The 14,529-nt window shown below is 46.4% G+C and overlaps 1 protein-coding gene across 4 annotated transcripts; it reads left to right on the top strand.

Moving 5' to 3' along the window:
• The first annotated feature begins 87 nt into the window (after positions 1 to 87).
• Positions 88 to 14,155, top strand: ENTREP3 (endosomal transmembrane epsin interactor 3). 4 transcript variants are annotated; one of them, XM_056554059.1, is made up of 13 exons: positions 88 to 846; positions 1,005 to 1,944; positions 3,792 to 3,848; positions 5,351 to 5,461; positions 5,537 to 5,662; positions 6,031 to 6,138; positions 6,216 to 6,376; positions 6,453 to 6,552; positions 6,630 to 6,714; positions 9,269 to 9,814; positions 9,966 to 10,034; positions 10,973 to 11,217; positions 13,534 to 14,155. In XM_056554059.1, the coding sequence occupies exons 2-13, from the start codon at positions 1,726 to 1,728 to the stop codon at positions 13,705 to 13,707; spliced, it is 2,001 nt and encodes a 666-aa protein (XP_056410034.1). In that variant the 5' UTR covers positions 88 to 846; positions 1,005 to 1,725; the 3' UTR covers positions 13,708 to 14,155. The 4 variants fall into 4 exon arrangements, with proteins under 4 accessions (XP_056410034.1, XP_056410037.1, XP_056410035.1 ...); XM_056554062.1 differs by lacking the exon at positions 1,005 to 1,944 and having other exon boundaries at positions 13,534 to 14,141; XM_056554060.1 differs by lacking the exon at positions 3,792 to 3,848 and having other exon boundaries at positions 88 to 1,944; positions 13,534 to 14,154.
• Positions 14,156 to 14,529: the final 374 nt, after the last annotated feature.

Raw genomic sequence — 14,529 nt, 5'->3', positions numbered from 1 at the left:
TGAGCTTTGTGGGTGGTAAAATTAAAATGTGTTTTTCCAAAATATGCGTGGCTGATGGCGAGAGGACCCCCATGGAGAAGAACGTATTTCCCAGTATGATACGTCTCCTGGGCAGAGTCCTTCACGATCTGCAGGGAGGAGCTGGTGCCGGCGCTGCTTTGGCGCAGTAGCTGTTTAGGAATATGAGGCATTAATAAAAGATGAGTTTGACATTCATTTCCTTTCTGCTGACTGAAACCCGAGCAGACCTACAGGATCCAGATAAAAGGTTCCATTAGAGCGCCGCTCCGCAGGGACATGGGAGGGGGAAGGGAGCAGAACTGTAATAGCACTGGTATTTCTGCATAAATCCAGCACCACCGAGCATGCTAATGACTGCTAGCTCTTCAGCCTAGAATTTCAAGTCTAATTGTCCTATATAAGAACTCTAACCCTATTATGCAAAAAAGAGACATGTCTTCTACTCGTCTATACAAGCATCCCGGATTCCCATTGGGTCCTGTGGTCTTGTTTGGGAGACCAGCCTGATGAGTACAGCAAGTGAAAGGTTAATGTTTACTGTGCCTTTAAGTCAGTGACGTCACAGATCCCCATCCCCCTGCAGACTACATTTCCCAGCCTGCTTTGCAGAGTAGAGGGAGGGGAGCTGTTCAGTGCTGCAGCTGTAAGGATGCTGAGCAGGTTCCGGAGAAGACAGAATATTTCATGTGCGGATTTAGAGGGTCACATTTGGGGTCCCTGTTGTCAGCTGACGGGGGTTCTTAGGATTTTGTCTATAGACATCCCAGTCTGGCGCTCTGACACTCTTTTGTACTGCTGACCAGTGTGACTCTCATCCTCTGCCAGGTACAACTTTCATCGTCTGGCATGGAGATGGCCTGGCTGGTAGTGGATGGCCCTCGATGGCGTGCGCTTGACCAAAGCCTGGCGTCACGTTGTGATCAGATATTTCTGGGGTTCCAAGGTCTTCGATTTATGTCATCACTTCTCTGGTTCTGTCCTAGATCCTGAGCACCTTATCCGGTGAACGTGTGGAGCTTTTAACCCTTCGTTTTTGCATCACATCTCTCCAGTCCGCAGCATCTTTCAGCCATCCACAATCATCTCTAGTGTCCGTCATTCCACCAGTGTCTGCAGTGATGTTTACCTGGCTCCGTGCCCACCACCTCACCATCATTGAATCTGCCCAGCGCTGACAACCCAAGCTTGGTCATGTTCTCTCTGGGGTCATATAATGGAGTTTGGCTTCAGGTTTCATATATCTGTGAAGACTGAAGGGATTTGTCCTGGAATGTATCTAATTATTTAGATGGCATTTGGTTCCTTATTTTCTGGTTTTGAGAAGTGTTGTGCATTGACCTTGACCGGGGTCTGTTGCCTGAAGAGCTGCTCTCCATTCTGCATTGCTCGGCCCTGATTCTTGCCAAGTCTTCTACGTGGCCGACTCTGCTGGGATCTCGGGTGACCATGCTCAGTGTTTGCCGCTAAACTTTCTTAAATTAAATCCTGTAAACCTTTAATGCTCTTTGAAATGAATACACTGAGATTGAGTTTGTGCAGTTCAGCTGAACATTAAGGGTTAATTCCTCTCTGCGTCCTGTGGGGATTGTGCACTGCAGACATCAGGCATCTTATTGACGCACACACTCGGTAACTCTTGAACCCCCTGTTACGATAGTCTTTGGGGACTCCTGATGAGCCCCGTCATTGGGGCCCTGTGTAGAGATGCCTTCTCCAACAGATTCCAGTTTTTCCCTTACTGGACGGACATCCCGCAGCCTGTCCCAGTTGAGGCTCCACCGGGCTTGGACACATGTGCTGCTAGCTCTGGGGTTTGTGCAGGTGATTCTGGGGGTCCTGATAGTCACATTCAGTCTGGTCACGGCCTCTATCACCACAAACACAAAAATCAAACACTCTTGTCCGTCGTGGGCTGGATTCTCTGTAAGTGTAGTTCTGGTTGTATTCTGACCTTACCTGCTTTCTGTACTCACCATTAACATGACACCATGGTTGGGCTTCACCAATATTGGGGTCTCATTCTCTAGAAATAATGAAATGTTGTTATTTTTTGGCTATTTGACAGCTTTATTTTTCTATTTTTTTTTCTCTGTCTTGAATGATTTATTGAAAAGATATACATATTGAGAGGAGTTAGGACATGTTGGGCACAAACTCTGAGTGTTGGGACAACTACAGGAAACCAAGATGGGGGGCAGTTGGCTAAAGAGAGCTTAGTTAAGTTGGGTTGTGAGGAGTCCTTACAGATGTTAAGAATCAATGTGTTAGGACAAAGTAAAGCGTTAGGACAGGTAATGGAAGGATATGTGGAGTCTGGTAAGGACAGGTCTAAGCTTCAGAAAGATGACCATACACACAACATTAAAGTCCATAAAAAATAATTTCAACCAAAATTATCATTTGTCGGGTGAAATTTAGCAATGAATGAATGTTTTAGACAACCAACTGTCTAATGGACAGTAGTGTTGGACCAATTTTTTTTCCAATAGACAGATTAAAGATCTTTCAGGGAAGAAGAGTCTTATAAGGATTGTTCATCCTTCACCTGGTGCCATTGATCACGTGTGGCTGGTGTGAAGAGTCAGTACAGAGTAAAATGTGTCCGGCTGAGCCTGTGAAACCATTGTCCATCAGACGATAATTGGTTCAGTGGTTGTTCACATCAACCAACTTCTATCTAATGTGTATGGCCACTTTCAGAAGCGGAAGGCAGGAGGGATGAGTTAAGGTGCCCATATATGTTAAGAATGGACGAGTTTAACCAAAAAGATCAGTTAAATGTAGTTGGCTGGGATAGAAATTTTCGTAAAATAGTAAAGCGATCAGTCTTAGGGTGGGTTCACACTACGATTTGACGATATGGTCACCGGATATCGTCAAATCGTAGTGTGAACCCACCCTTATCAGGAAAGATTTTTTTTTTTTACCTCAGTCTGCTTGGAAACAATGTTTTCAGATAGATTGCTTGTCCTACTCACGGTGTTATTGATCACGTATTACCATTCTGAACAATAGTAACAGCCAATATATAGACTAATGTGAAAGAATTGTCATTCTCTGGTTATGTAATGTGTTTTGACCATGACAGGAAGATCTTATGGTTGTGGAGAGTCTGGCAGGTTTTCGTTCGAAAATCTTATGAGGTTTTTACACAGTATAGTTATGGCGGAGGCCGATTTGGCCCACTATTAAGTACGTACATGACCATAGTTTTGTTATATTGACCTGCAGGGCCTGTTCAGTTTTACAGACGTTATATATGGAAAGTGGTCTTTTTCTTCAGAAAACATACTGTACATGCCTGTAATTTCTCCGAAAGACACCTGAATTGGTCTTTCCCAGCCATGACGAGCCGTATGTGGGTCTGGTTTCCGATATTTGCTGTAACTTAGAAGCTACTCCACGTCACTAAGACACAAATATACCAACACAGGAGAAGAGGGCCCAGTGTTCCCGATGTATAGAGACCTGTAAATAACCCTTTATTGTACAAAGAATTACAAAATAGAAAACTCCATGAATTCTGACGTCCCATTTCCTTCTTTTTTTTGTTTCACCTCCCGTCCGTATCTTGAACCTTCATCTATCATTCCCTCTATCAATTCCATCACACCTCTTCTCATCTGTTTTGTGGTCCATTTCCTATTCCTACCCTCTGGCTTGTACCTGCTCACCTCGCTCTGGTCATGGTGCTCATCCCATTCTCTCCTTTCCGTCATTCACATTCTGTCCTTCCTTCTACTCGTCCTCTTTCTCTTCTTGCTGCTCAGTTGGCTGTTTCCGGCCTTATTGGCTGCATCTCATGGAAAAAGCCGATCACCCTGGTGGTAAGTATGGAGTGGGAGACTGCAGCTCAGGTTGCCTCACAAAAGCATGGATGAGAAATTCTAGATAGACAAGACAAGGAGATTTACTAAGGTTAATAGCCTTGATTTTCTTGTAATTCTCTTTGAGGAATCATCTAACATAAGACAGAACAAAGGGAGTGTGGAGAAGTTTGTCCACAATATTTTCTATGGAGGGGAAAAAAAAACAATAAGGCATGACTGGTGGATAAGAAGGGGGTAATGTTGAGGAGTGTGGAGACTTATAGGCCATTCATGTTCCAATGGGAATTTGTAGAGGAAAGGATGTGCAATGCAGCTCTCAAGCCACTTTTTCCAGGAGAAACATTACCCCTTTTGGTCCTATGATGATAGGCCTCTCAACGGCCGTACAGCTCCTGCATTGTACTGATGAGGGGCAATAATCCAGAAACATGTCTACAGATGGATATTCTTTGCTTGTTAAGAGATTTCTGGCTTGGCATACATTCCAAGTCATGTTTTTAGACTCCTAGTTGGAAGGAAACACATTAAAGGGGAAATCCGGTACTTAACTTTGTATCCCTTATCCACAGGATTCGGGAATAAGTGTCTGATCACAGGGGGTCTGACCGCTGGGACCCCAGCAATTTCCTGCATGTTGTCCAGCTCTCCTCATGCACGGAGTGGTGGTCGACAATGCTCCCTCAAATCATCTCTATAGGAGAGTCACATGCATGAGTACAGCGCTCGTGTATCTCTGGATCTCCCAAAGAGAGTGCATGGAGGGCGCGTATCGAACACGACTGCACTGTGAAAAAGGAGAGATGGGGGGAGTTTTATCAAAGCTGTCTATGTCCCGCATCAATATAGACCAAACTACAGAGGGTTAGGCTGGTCTATTGTGCGCTTATTTTATCAAAAGGCGCACAGCTCTTGATAAATTCTGCGCACAGACTTTGGGACCTATACTTTAGACTGTATTTAAACTTGCTACAACATGGTCTGACATTTCTGCGTACTTTCAGCCAATGCGACTTGTCGCCGAAAAGTCGCTTTTGATAAATTCAGCCCCAATGCATTTTTCTGTCTAAAGTAGACTAGAATGCATCATGTTCTAAAAATCCTGTAAAGCAAAAGTCGCAAAAAAGTCGCACATAGACTGCGACTTTCTGTGTGACAAATTTAGACAGGAAAAAGCAGTCTAAATCCTTTGATAAATCTACCCCATGGTGTACTATAAAACAAAGCTTAAGATCCGGAGTTCCCCTTAAAGGGAAAGCTACCTGGAAAAGGTGGCATGGGAGAGCTGCCTGGCATATCCTTTCTTCCTTGGTAAACAGGTGTATACAGGTAGGCTACAACTAGGAGGTGATAGACATGGTTGCTCGTAAGTTGTATGCAGGAAATGGTGAGATGGATACGGCAGGTGGATCCAAATGTTTAGACAAGGATATGGCAGCTATAGAATACAATGATGGAAGGATGAGGAGCATGATGACAGTGATGCACAATCCTTCTTTCAGGTCACGGCCTTCACCCTGGTCAGTGCCCTAAGTGTAATGCTCAGCCTTGCTGGCTCCATCCTCACCTGTCAGAATGGGCAGCTGGTCAGATCCTTTAACTCTTGTAAGAAGGTGAGTGTATGTTCTGCTCTACTCCTTATATCCGGAGTCCTCGGATGAGGCTCTTATTTCATACACTCTCTTCAGGAAAACAACTGGTGTATTTGCTGCCACCCAATTGGCCAGCAGGAGGCGCTGCCTGACTGCAGAGAACTGGAGAGACTGACCCTGTACCCCAACCACCAATGTGACAGTATCCGCATTGCCCTAAAGGTAAGTGAATGGGTGAGTCTACATGGGACGGTCTGGGCCTGCATGTTTTGTAGAGGTTTTACAGAAGACAGAAGTACTTTCTTAAGTTTTTTTTGGTAAAGCTTTATAGACGTCATGTGACCCATGAATCCATTGGTGAAGGTTGCAGTAGATAAGACCTTTCACTTCGGTCCTAGCCGCTTTGACGATCATTTTCAGTTGGATCCTACTGATTTCTCTTGCTTTTCTAATACAATCTTCATGTTTTGCTTTCCTACCTTGGGTTCTAACACCTGGCTATCATGGCTTTTATTGCTGTGGGCAAGTCCTCTGCCGCCGGCCACATTTGGGGTATGTTCTCTTCTTACTGACCACTCTCTGTGTCCTAGGACTTGTTATTCAGTGTCTGTGGCCTCACCATCTTTTCCACCATCATCTGCACCTTGTCCGCTGTCATCTGCTGCATTCAGATATTCTCATTGGATGTCACCCATGTAGTAAGTTCTGCCCCATGTGTGTCAGATGAAGGCGCCTGCCCTGTCAGCAATGTCACATCTGTCTTTATGCCCCCCAGTTGGCCCCACAGAGATCCACTTCCGTCAACCTGGAGTGCTTCTCACCCCAAGACTCTATCCTGCAGCGCATGATGGAGTGTGAGGAGTTTGTGCCCCCTGTTCCTCCACCGCCATATTACCCACCAGAATACACCTGTAGCTCAGAGACCGATGCACAGAGGTACGCCACCCCTAGTTGGTGCCAGGAATAAGATATAACCCATAGAGATAAGCATTTTGTCAATTTATGTCTACAGTATTACATATAATGGATCCATGGACAGCCCGATCCCTCTTTATCCAGTAGAATTCCCTCCATCATATGAGAGTGTGATGGGGCTAAGAGAGGATAGTCAGGTAAGGTGCTGAGGTCACTGGGGGTCCTGTGGCGTGATAGGTTGGGATTGATTTTCTGATTTGTTTCCTCTTTATAGGCCACATTATATGATGCCCAAGCGAATGAAGTCTCATATCCCAGTGTATCCGACAGAATCAACTCCACGGGCCAAAGTGGCAATGGTGAGTTATCAAAGATAGGTGAGCAGCTATGGTGGTCATGGTGAGTTATCAAAGATAGGTGAGCAGCTATGGTGGTCATGGTGAGTTATCAAAGATAGGTGAGAAGCTATGGTGGTCATGGTGAGTTATCAAAGATAGGTGAGCAGCTATGGTGGTCATGGTGAGTTATCAGATAAGTGAGCAGCTATGGTGGTCATGGTGAGTTATCAAAGATAGGTGAGCAGCTATGGTGGTCATGGTGAGTTATCAAAGATAGGTGAGCAGCTATGGTGGTCATGGTGAGTTATCAAAGATAGGTGAGCAGCTATGGTGGTCATGGTGAGTTATCAAAGATAGGTGAGCAGCTATGGTGGTCATGGTGAGTTATCAGATAAGTGAGCAGCTATGGTGGTCATGGTGAGTTATCAAAGATAGGTGAGCAGCTATGGTGGTCATGGTGAGTTATCAAAGATAGGTGAGCAGCTATGGTGGTCATGGTGAGTTATCAGATAGGTGAGCAGCTATGGTGGTCATGGTGAGTTATCAAAGATAGGTGAGCAGCTATGGTGGTCATGGTGAGTTATCCGATAGGTGAGCAGCTATGGTGGTCATGGTGAGTTATCAGATAGGTGAGCAGCTATGGTGGTCATGGTGAGTTATCAGATAGGTGAGCAGCTATGGTGGTCATGGTGAGTTATCAAAGATAGGTGAGCAGCTATGGTGGTCATGGTGAGTTATCAGATAGGTGAGCAGCTATGGTGGTCATGGTGAGTTATCAGATAGGTGAGCAGCTATGGTGGTCATGGTGAGTTATCAAAGATAGGTGAGCAGCTATGGTGGTCATGGTGAGTTATCAGATAGGTGAGCAGCTATGGTGGTCATGGTGAGTTATTAAAGATAGGTGAGCAGCTATGGTGGTCATGGTGAGTTATCAGATAGGTGAGCAGCTATGGTGGTCATGGTGAGTTATCAGATAGGTGAGCAGCTATGGTGGTCATGGTGAGTTATCAAAGATAGGTGAGCAGCTATGGTGGTCATGGTGAGTTATCAAAGATAGGTGAGCAGCTATGGTTGTCATGGTGAGTTATCAAAGATAGGTGAGCAGCTATGGTGGTCATGGTGAGTTATCAAAGATAGGTGAGCAGCTATGGTTGTCATGGTGAGTTATCAGATAGGTGAGCAGCTATGGTGGTCATGGTGAGTTATCAAAGATAGGTGAGCAGCTATGGTGGTCATGGTGAGTTATCAAAGATAGGTGAGCAGCTATGGTGGTCATGGTGAGTTATCAAAGATAGGTGAGCAGCTATGGTTGTCATGGTGAGTTATCAAAGATAGGTGAGCAGCTATGGTGGTCATGGTGAGTTATCAAAGATAGGTGAGCAGCTATGGTTGTCATGGTGAGTTATCAGATAGGTGAGCAGCTATGGTGGTCATGGTGAGTTATCAAAGATAGGTGAGCAGCTATGGTGGTCATGGTGAGTTATCCGATAGGTGAGCAGCTATGGTGGTCATGGTGAGTTATCAGATAGGTGAGCAGCTATGGTGGTCATGGTGAGTTATCAGATAGGTGAGCAGCTATGGTGGTCATGGTGAGTTATCAAAGATAGGTGAGCAGCTATGGTGGTCATGGTGAGTTATCAGATAGGTGAGCAGCTATGGTGGTCATGGTGAGTTATCAGATAGGTGAGCAGCTATGGTGGTCATGGTGAGTTATCAAAGATAGGTGAGCAGCTATGGTGGTCATGGTGAGTTATCAGATAGGTGAGCAGCTATGGTGGTCATGGTGAGTTATCAAAGATAGGTGAGCAGCTATGGTGGTCATGGTGAGTTATCAGATAGGTGAGCAGCTATGGTGGTCATGGTGAGTTATCAGATAGGTGAGCAGCTATGGTGGTCATGGTGAGTTATCAGATAGGTGAGCAGCTATGGTGGTCATGGTGAGTTATCAAAGATAGGTGAGCAGCTATGGTGGTCATGGTGAGTTATCAAAGATAGGTGAGCAGCTATGGTGGTCATGGTGAGTTATCAGATAGGTGAGCAGCTATGGTGGTCATGGTGAGTTATCAGATAGGTGAGCAGCTATGGTGGTCATGGTGAGTTATCAGATAGGTGAGCAGCTATGGTGGTCATGGTGAGTTATCAAAGATAGGTGAGCAGCTATGGTTGTCATGGTGAGTTATCAGATAGGTGAGCAGCTATGGTGGTCATGGTGAGTTATCAAAGATAGTTGAGCAGCTATGGTTGTCATGGTGAGTTATCAGATAGGTGAGCAGCTATGGTGGTCATGGTGAGTTAGGGGGGGGTTCATAACAATTCCTTTATTCATGTAGTGTCCACATATTCCACAGTGCTGAAATCCGTCTCTGTCCACCATTGGGGCTCAATTACAAAATATTGGTTTGTCTTGAGAGTAGGTGCAAGTCAACAGCGCTAACCACTGAGCCGCCATGCCCAATTCAGAGAATGAATGAAATGCTTTCAATTCCTATAATATTATGTGGTTTGCAGATGAAGCCTCAGGTTGGCAGAGCAGATGTCTACTCCTCTGTATCTGAACACAATGTCTTTGTTGCAGAGGACAGCAGCCCATCTGAAGACTCCATCTTGCTGGAGATGCAGGGCTCCCCCGGATCTGTGGGTTACATTCAGTATCGCTTCATCAAGCGTAGCCGAGCCGACTACTGTCTAAGTTCTGACTGCGACCAGTGTGGACATCACCAGCAGAGCCCTACTATTAGCCTGCAGGGGCCTTTTGAGGACGTGGCTGTTCCTCGTGTTAAAGGGGGGCGCTCTTTCTCCTGTTCTACCCCAAGTGATTGCGCCGAGCCTCCTCAAGTTGCAAGTGGAGCCACAAGAAGCTGTAACAGGCTGGAAACCATTGGGCGCACTGTTGGTCCTTGCTTCCCGGAGTTACGTGTAAAAGGGAAGGTTCTGCATGAGCAAGACGTAAACAGAGGGTCCGGGTGTCCCCTCCATCACAGCTCTCCATGCCAGACTCCAGACTGTCCACACCGCAGGTACAGCGAGAACACCCGGCCGAAGGCCTTGTCTCTAAACGTCACTCCGCGGCTCGTCATCCGCTCACACAGTGATCCAGGAATCTCCTCACAGTTCAGTACAGGTGAGCTCAGTCGGCATTCTTCCGGCATACTGACGTGTCCTTATCAGCATTTTACTATCCTGCCCTATAGTAACGACAACACAATGTCATCCTACGCCGGTCGCAGTATTGTCACATTATAATCTATTTGTCTTCATATTTTATTTCACAGATTTTGGGCTCCCAGGTTACACCAAGGTCCTAGATGAGGACAACATTTCAATTTCATCGGGGAACACAGGTCAGGGGAAGGGGGAATTATTGATGAATTATTGGTGCAGACGGCCCAGAAAACACTGGGCTTGTTAGTAGGTTCACAAGGATGTTGTAGGGCTATACCGCAAACCTATCCCTCAATGTACTCAAAGACCTTAATGGAGCAAACATTGTCAAAAGTTGTCTCCTTTATAGGGGTACTTCACCCCTAGACATCTTATCCCCTATTCAAAGGATAGGGGATAAGATGTCTGATCGTGGGGGTCCTGCCGCTGGCCCCCCACCCCTCCCACAATCTTGGCTGTGACACCTCAGACATCCGGTGCACGGAGATGCAGGGTGGAGGCTCGTGATGTCACGGCCACGCACCCTCAATGCAAGTCTATGGGAGGGGGCTTGACGGCTGTCACACCCCCTCCCATAGACTTGAATTGAGCGGGCATGGCCCTGACGTCACGGGCCTCTGGGGCTGCACCCGATGCTCTACACGAACGCCGGGTGCAGCAGGGACATAGTGGGGGCTACCTAACGGCGGGACCCCGGCGATCAGACATCTTATCCCCTAAGCTTAGGATAGGGGATAAGTTTTCTAGGGGTGGAGCACCCCTTTAAGTTTTATCTTCAAAAATGGTATGCAAACATACGTGTTTTCAATGGTTGGGGGTTTCAGGGATATTGGAATATAGACCAAGGCCCTTCCCATAATATTTGGTGCACAGCAGGTGCTGTATGGATAGGTGCAAAATGTATAAAAAGTTTTAATGCTTACATGAAAAATGTAAGAGATGATTTTTCCATTTCAGTGCGTATACGTCAAATGTTGGGCATTTTATAGGTTTGACCGCAGCCTCACTTCAATAGATATCACTAGGCATATCTGACCTTCCCTTGTGATCGCTGTGATATCCACTACATTACGTAAGCAATATTATTGTCATGTGACATATGGCTCCTCTGCTGCAGGACTCTATGATGAAGCCGCCGCTTTCCACAGACTGCACCCGCCTGGCTCGCCAAAACTACTTCGCACTAATTCAGATGGAAAGAGCAGGATCCATTTTACCCCCAAAACTGTTCAGCGACTTTCCAGAAGCGGAGCCCTGTCCTTGGGAGACCTGAAGGGAGGGCGTAATACCCGGGTGCTCGTGGCCAGGTTCCTGAATAGATCTCGGCGGAGTCTCAAGGATGGAGGCGACAACTCAAAGCCGGTAATGTGATCTGCAGATATGTGGATATGGGAGTCTCGTGTGTCTTCCTGGGAATATGGTGAAAGGGAAAGTTCTTCTAAAAACCTAATTTATTAAAAATGTATCTAATCCAGAAAGTCGTCAGTAGACAAAAATGTGTATAGAAAATACATCCTAAAAAACCTGGCGTACGTCTGCCATATAGTACCACCTGTACTACAAAGAGTCTGAGCGAGTTGTCCAATTCCCTGGACATGGCGGTCTCGCTAACACTGTGTGCAGCCATCTTTGTCTCATTGATTTCATTATGATCCTTTACTTGTGTCCCATGATTAACTCCATGATTGAATGTGGGGAAACAAGCTGAGATATGAAGCTATTAGGGCTGCACGATTTAGGGAACATGTGCGATTGCGATTTATGAAGGTAAATATTGCGATTTTGATAGCGATATAATAAACTAATGGTGAACACCCCCCCCCCCCCCCCAATTTCACATCCATCTCCCCATTTAATGTCTATCTCCTATTTCATGTCCACACCTCCATGTCACGTCTCCCCCGTTAATATTGTGCCGGGGCGCGGTGAAAAGATAAAAAAAACCATAATGTTCCCCGTAGTTCTGCCGCAGATCCCGTTCTCCTTCGTGCGGTCCGGTGTCTTCTGGGACTTACAGGACCTTCTTGTTTAGCCAATCACTGGCCTGACACATGACACCACTGTGGCCACTGATTGGCTGAGCGGAAAAGGTCCTAGAACCAGCTGGGAGCACAGAGAAGACAGCGGGACCGCACCGAGTAAAACGGGACCTGCGGCTGACCTATGGGGACCGGGCTAGGTGAGCATCAGGTTTTTTGTTTCCCCCGCACGCCTATTATTACTTAGGACAGTGTTTCCCAACCAGAGGGGGCTCCAGCTGTTGCAAACTACAACTCCCAGCGTGCCCGGACAGCCAACTGCTGTCCGGGCATGCTGGTAGTTGTCGTTTTGCAACAGCTGGAGGCACCCTGGTTTAGAAACACTGACATTATTTAGTGACAATCGTTTGGTATTGTTCAGGTGTTTTATACAGGTTTGTGATTCTCTTCATCCGTCATTATACAGGACCTTATATTACTTCCATATACTTACCACGTTGCTCCTCGTTTGTTTCCCTAATAGTCACAAGATTGTTCATGTCTTCACCAATATGGAGGGCGCACTTACTTTTCCAGCCCTTATACACTGTCTCACTTTCCCCTGGAAAAAAAAAAATAATTCTCAAATCAACTCAGGCCAGAAAGTTCTACAGATCTGTAAATTACTTCTATTAAAAAATCTTAACCCTTCCAGTACTTATCAGCTGCTGTATGCTTCACGGGAAGTTGTGTTGTTCTTTCCAGCCTGACCACAGTGCTCTCGGCTGACACCTGTGTCCATGTCAGGAACTGTCCTAATCCCCATAGCAAACCTCTCCTGCTCTGGACAGTTCCTGACATCCTGATATATATATACAGTGATCCCTCAACTTACAATGGCCTCAACATACAATAGTTTCAACATACAATTATCTTTTCTGGACCATTGTAACTTGAAACCAGACTCAACATACAATATTACGGACGGTCCAGATCTGTGAAACGTGTCACAACTGGAGGAACTGACCAATCAGAATGGGCAATTTACTGGTAAAACACCTGTATTACTGAAGCGTATGCACTGACTGGTGTCTGGTAGCGTCCCCTACAGTACAGAGAGGTATTACATGTTCTGTACTCTTTACCTGTACCAGGGTTACCTGCTCCTTTGGACACCAGGTAAGGGCGACTCCACGTTACTTTTTTAGGAGACTGTGTACTGTACAGAACCCTGAAGAAGCTCCTTTCCTCTACATAGACCAGTGTTTCCCAAGCAGGGAGCCTCCAGCTGTTGCAAAACTACAACTCCCAGCATGCCCGGACAGCCGAAGGCTGTCCGGGCATGCTGGGAGTTGTAGTTTTGCAACAGCTGGAGGCTCCCTGCTTGGGAAACACTGACATAGACAGTGATTACAGCCCCCAGCAGATCTTTCTTACTTTTATATATAAGGATTTGCTTTATCTATATTAGTTATCTACTTATCTTTAATTCTCACTTTTTCCTATTTTTGGATGACATTTTGGTGGCTTCAGAACCAATTACCAGGTTTCCATAGAGTTATGGTCTCAACATACAATGGTTTCAACATACAATGGTCGTCCCGGAACCAATTAATATCGTAACTTGAGGGACTACTGTAGTTTTCTAGCGGAGTAACCCTTTAATGCTTGTCATTTGACTCCTTTATAGAATGTTTCACGTCATTCTGTCAATTCGCAGGCTCCGAAGAGTCCTCTTTCCTTCGATCGTGAGAGACATCAGGTCGGGACGCCCCTGCAGAGCTGCGGAGATACCAGCTCCACTTCTTCTCTACGTCGTCTTCTGTCCACCAGTCGCAGAGGGAAGGAAAGACCTCGTAGCATGTATGGAATATATAAAGAGAGTCCTGAGTAAAGAGACAGCTCACCCAGAGACTTCAGCTGTCAGGCGAATGTCACCAATGATAAAGGATACAAGATGGCGGCTTGTGACTGTCATACAACCTGCAGACTACTACAAACCAAGCACAAGAAGTGACCTTACAGCACAAGCTTCCGGATTTCACGCTGGTTTTGGGGTTCCCACCGAGGGTCTGGCCCCATTCACCGGCTCCGGGTTCTCATCCATTTGCTTTGCATGTTGATTTCTTGTCCACACTTTCTGCATTTTAAGGGCTAACACCGAGCTGTTCCGGGCCCCGAGTCATTCAGTATTATCGTGTCCAGCATCACTGATTGGATAATATGTTTTTACTAAATCCGTCTGAAGAATCCAATGTGATTTGGTGTCTGTGGTTTGGTATATTGGGTGTACGGGCCGCGCCGGGCACATGACAGATGGTGCCCATACACCTGCGCTGGGTACATGACAGATGGTGCCCATACACCTGCGCTGGGTACATGACAGATGGTGCCCATACACCTGCGCCGGGTACATGACAGATGGTGCCCATACACCTGCGCCGGGTACATGACAGATGGTGCCCATACACCTGCGCCGGGTACATGACAGATGGTGCCCATACACCTGCGCCGGGTACATGACAGATGGTGCCCATACACCTGCGCCGGGTACATGACAGATGGTGCCCATACACCTGCGCCGGGTACATGACAGATGGTGCCCATACACCTGCGCCTGGTACATGACAGATGGTGCCCATATAGCTGTGCCAAGGACATGACCGATGGTGCTCATACACCTGTGTTGGTACATGACAGATGGTGCCCATATAGC

Source organism: Hyla sarda, unplaced genomic scaffold, assembly GCF_029499605.1.
Source record: "Hyla sarda isolate aHylSar1 unplaced genomic scaffold, aHylSar1.hap1 scaffold_55, whole genome shotgun sequence".
Lineage (NCBI taxonomy): Eukaryota > Metazoa > Chordata > Amphibia > Anura > Hylidae > Hyla > Hyla sarda.
Note: the sequence above shows the minus strand (reverse complement) of the source record. Positions and strands in the feature narration are given on the sequence as shown.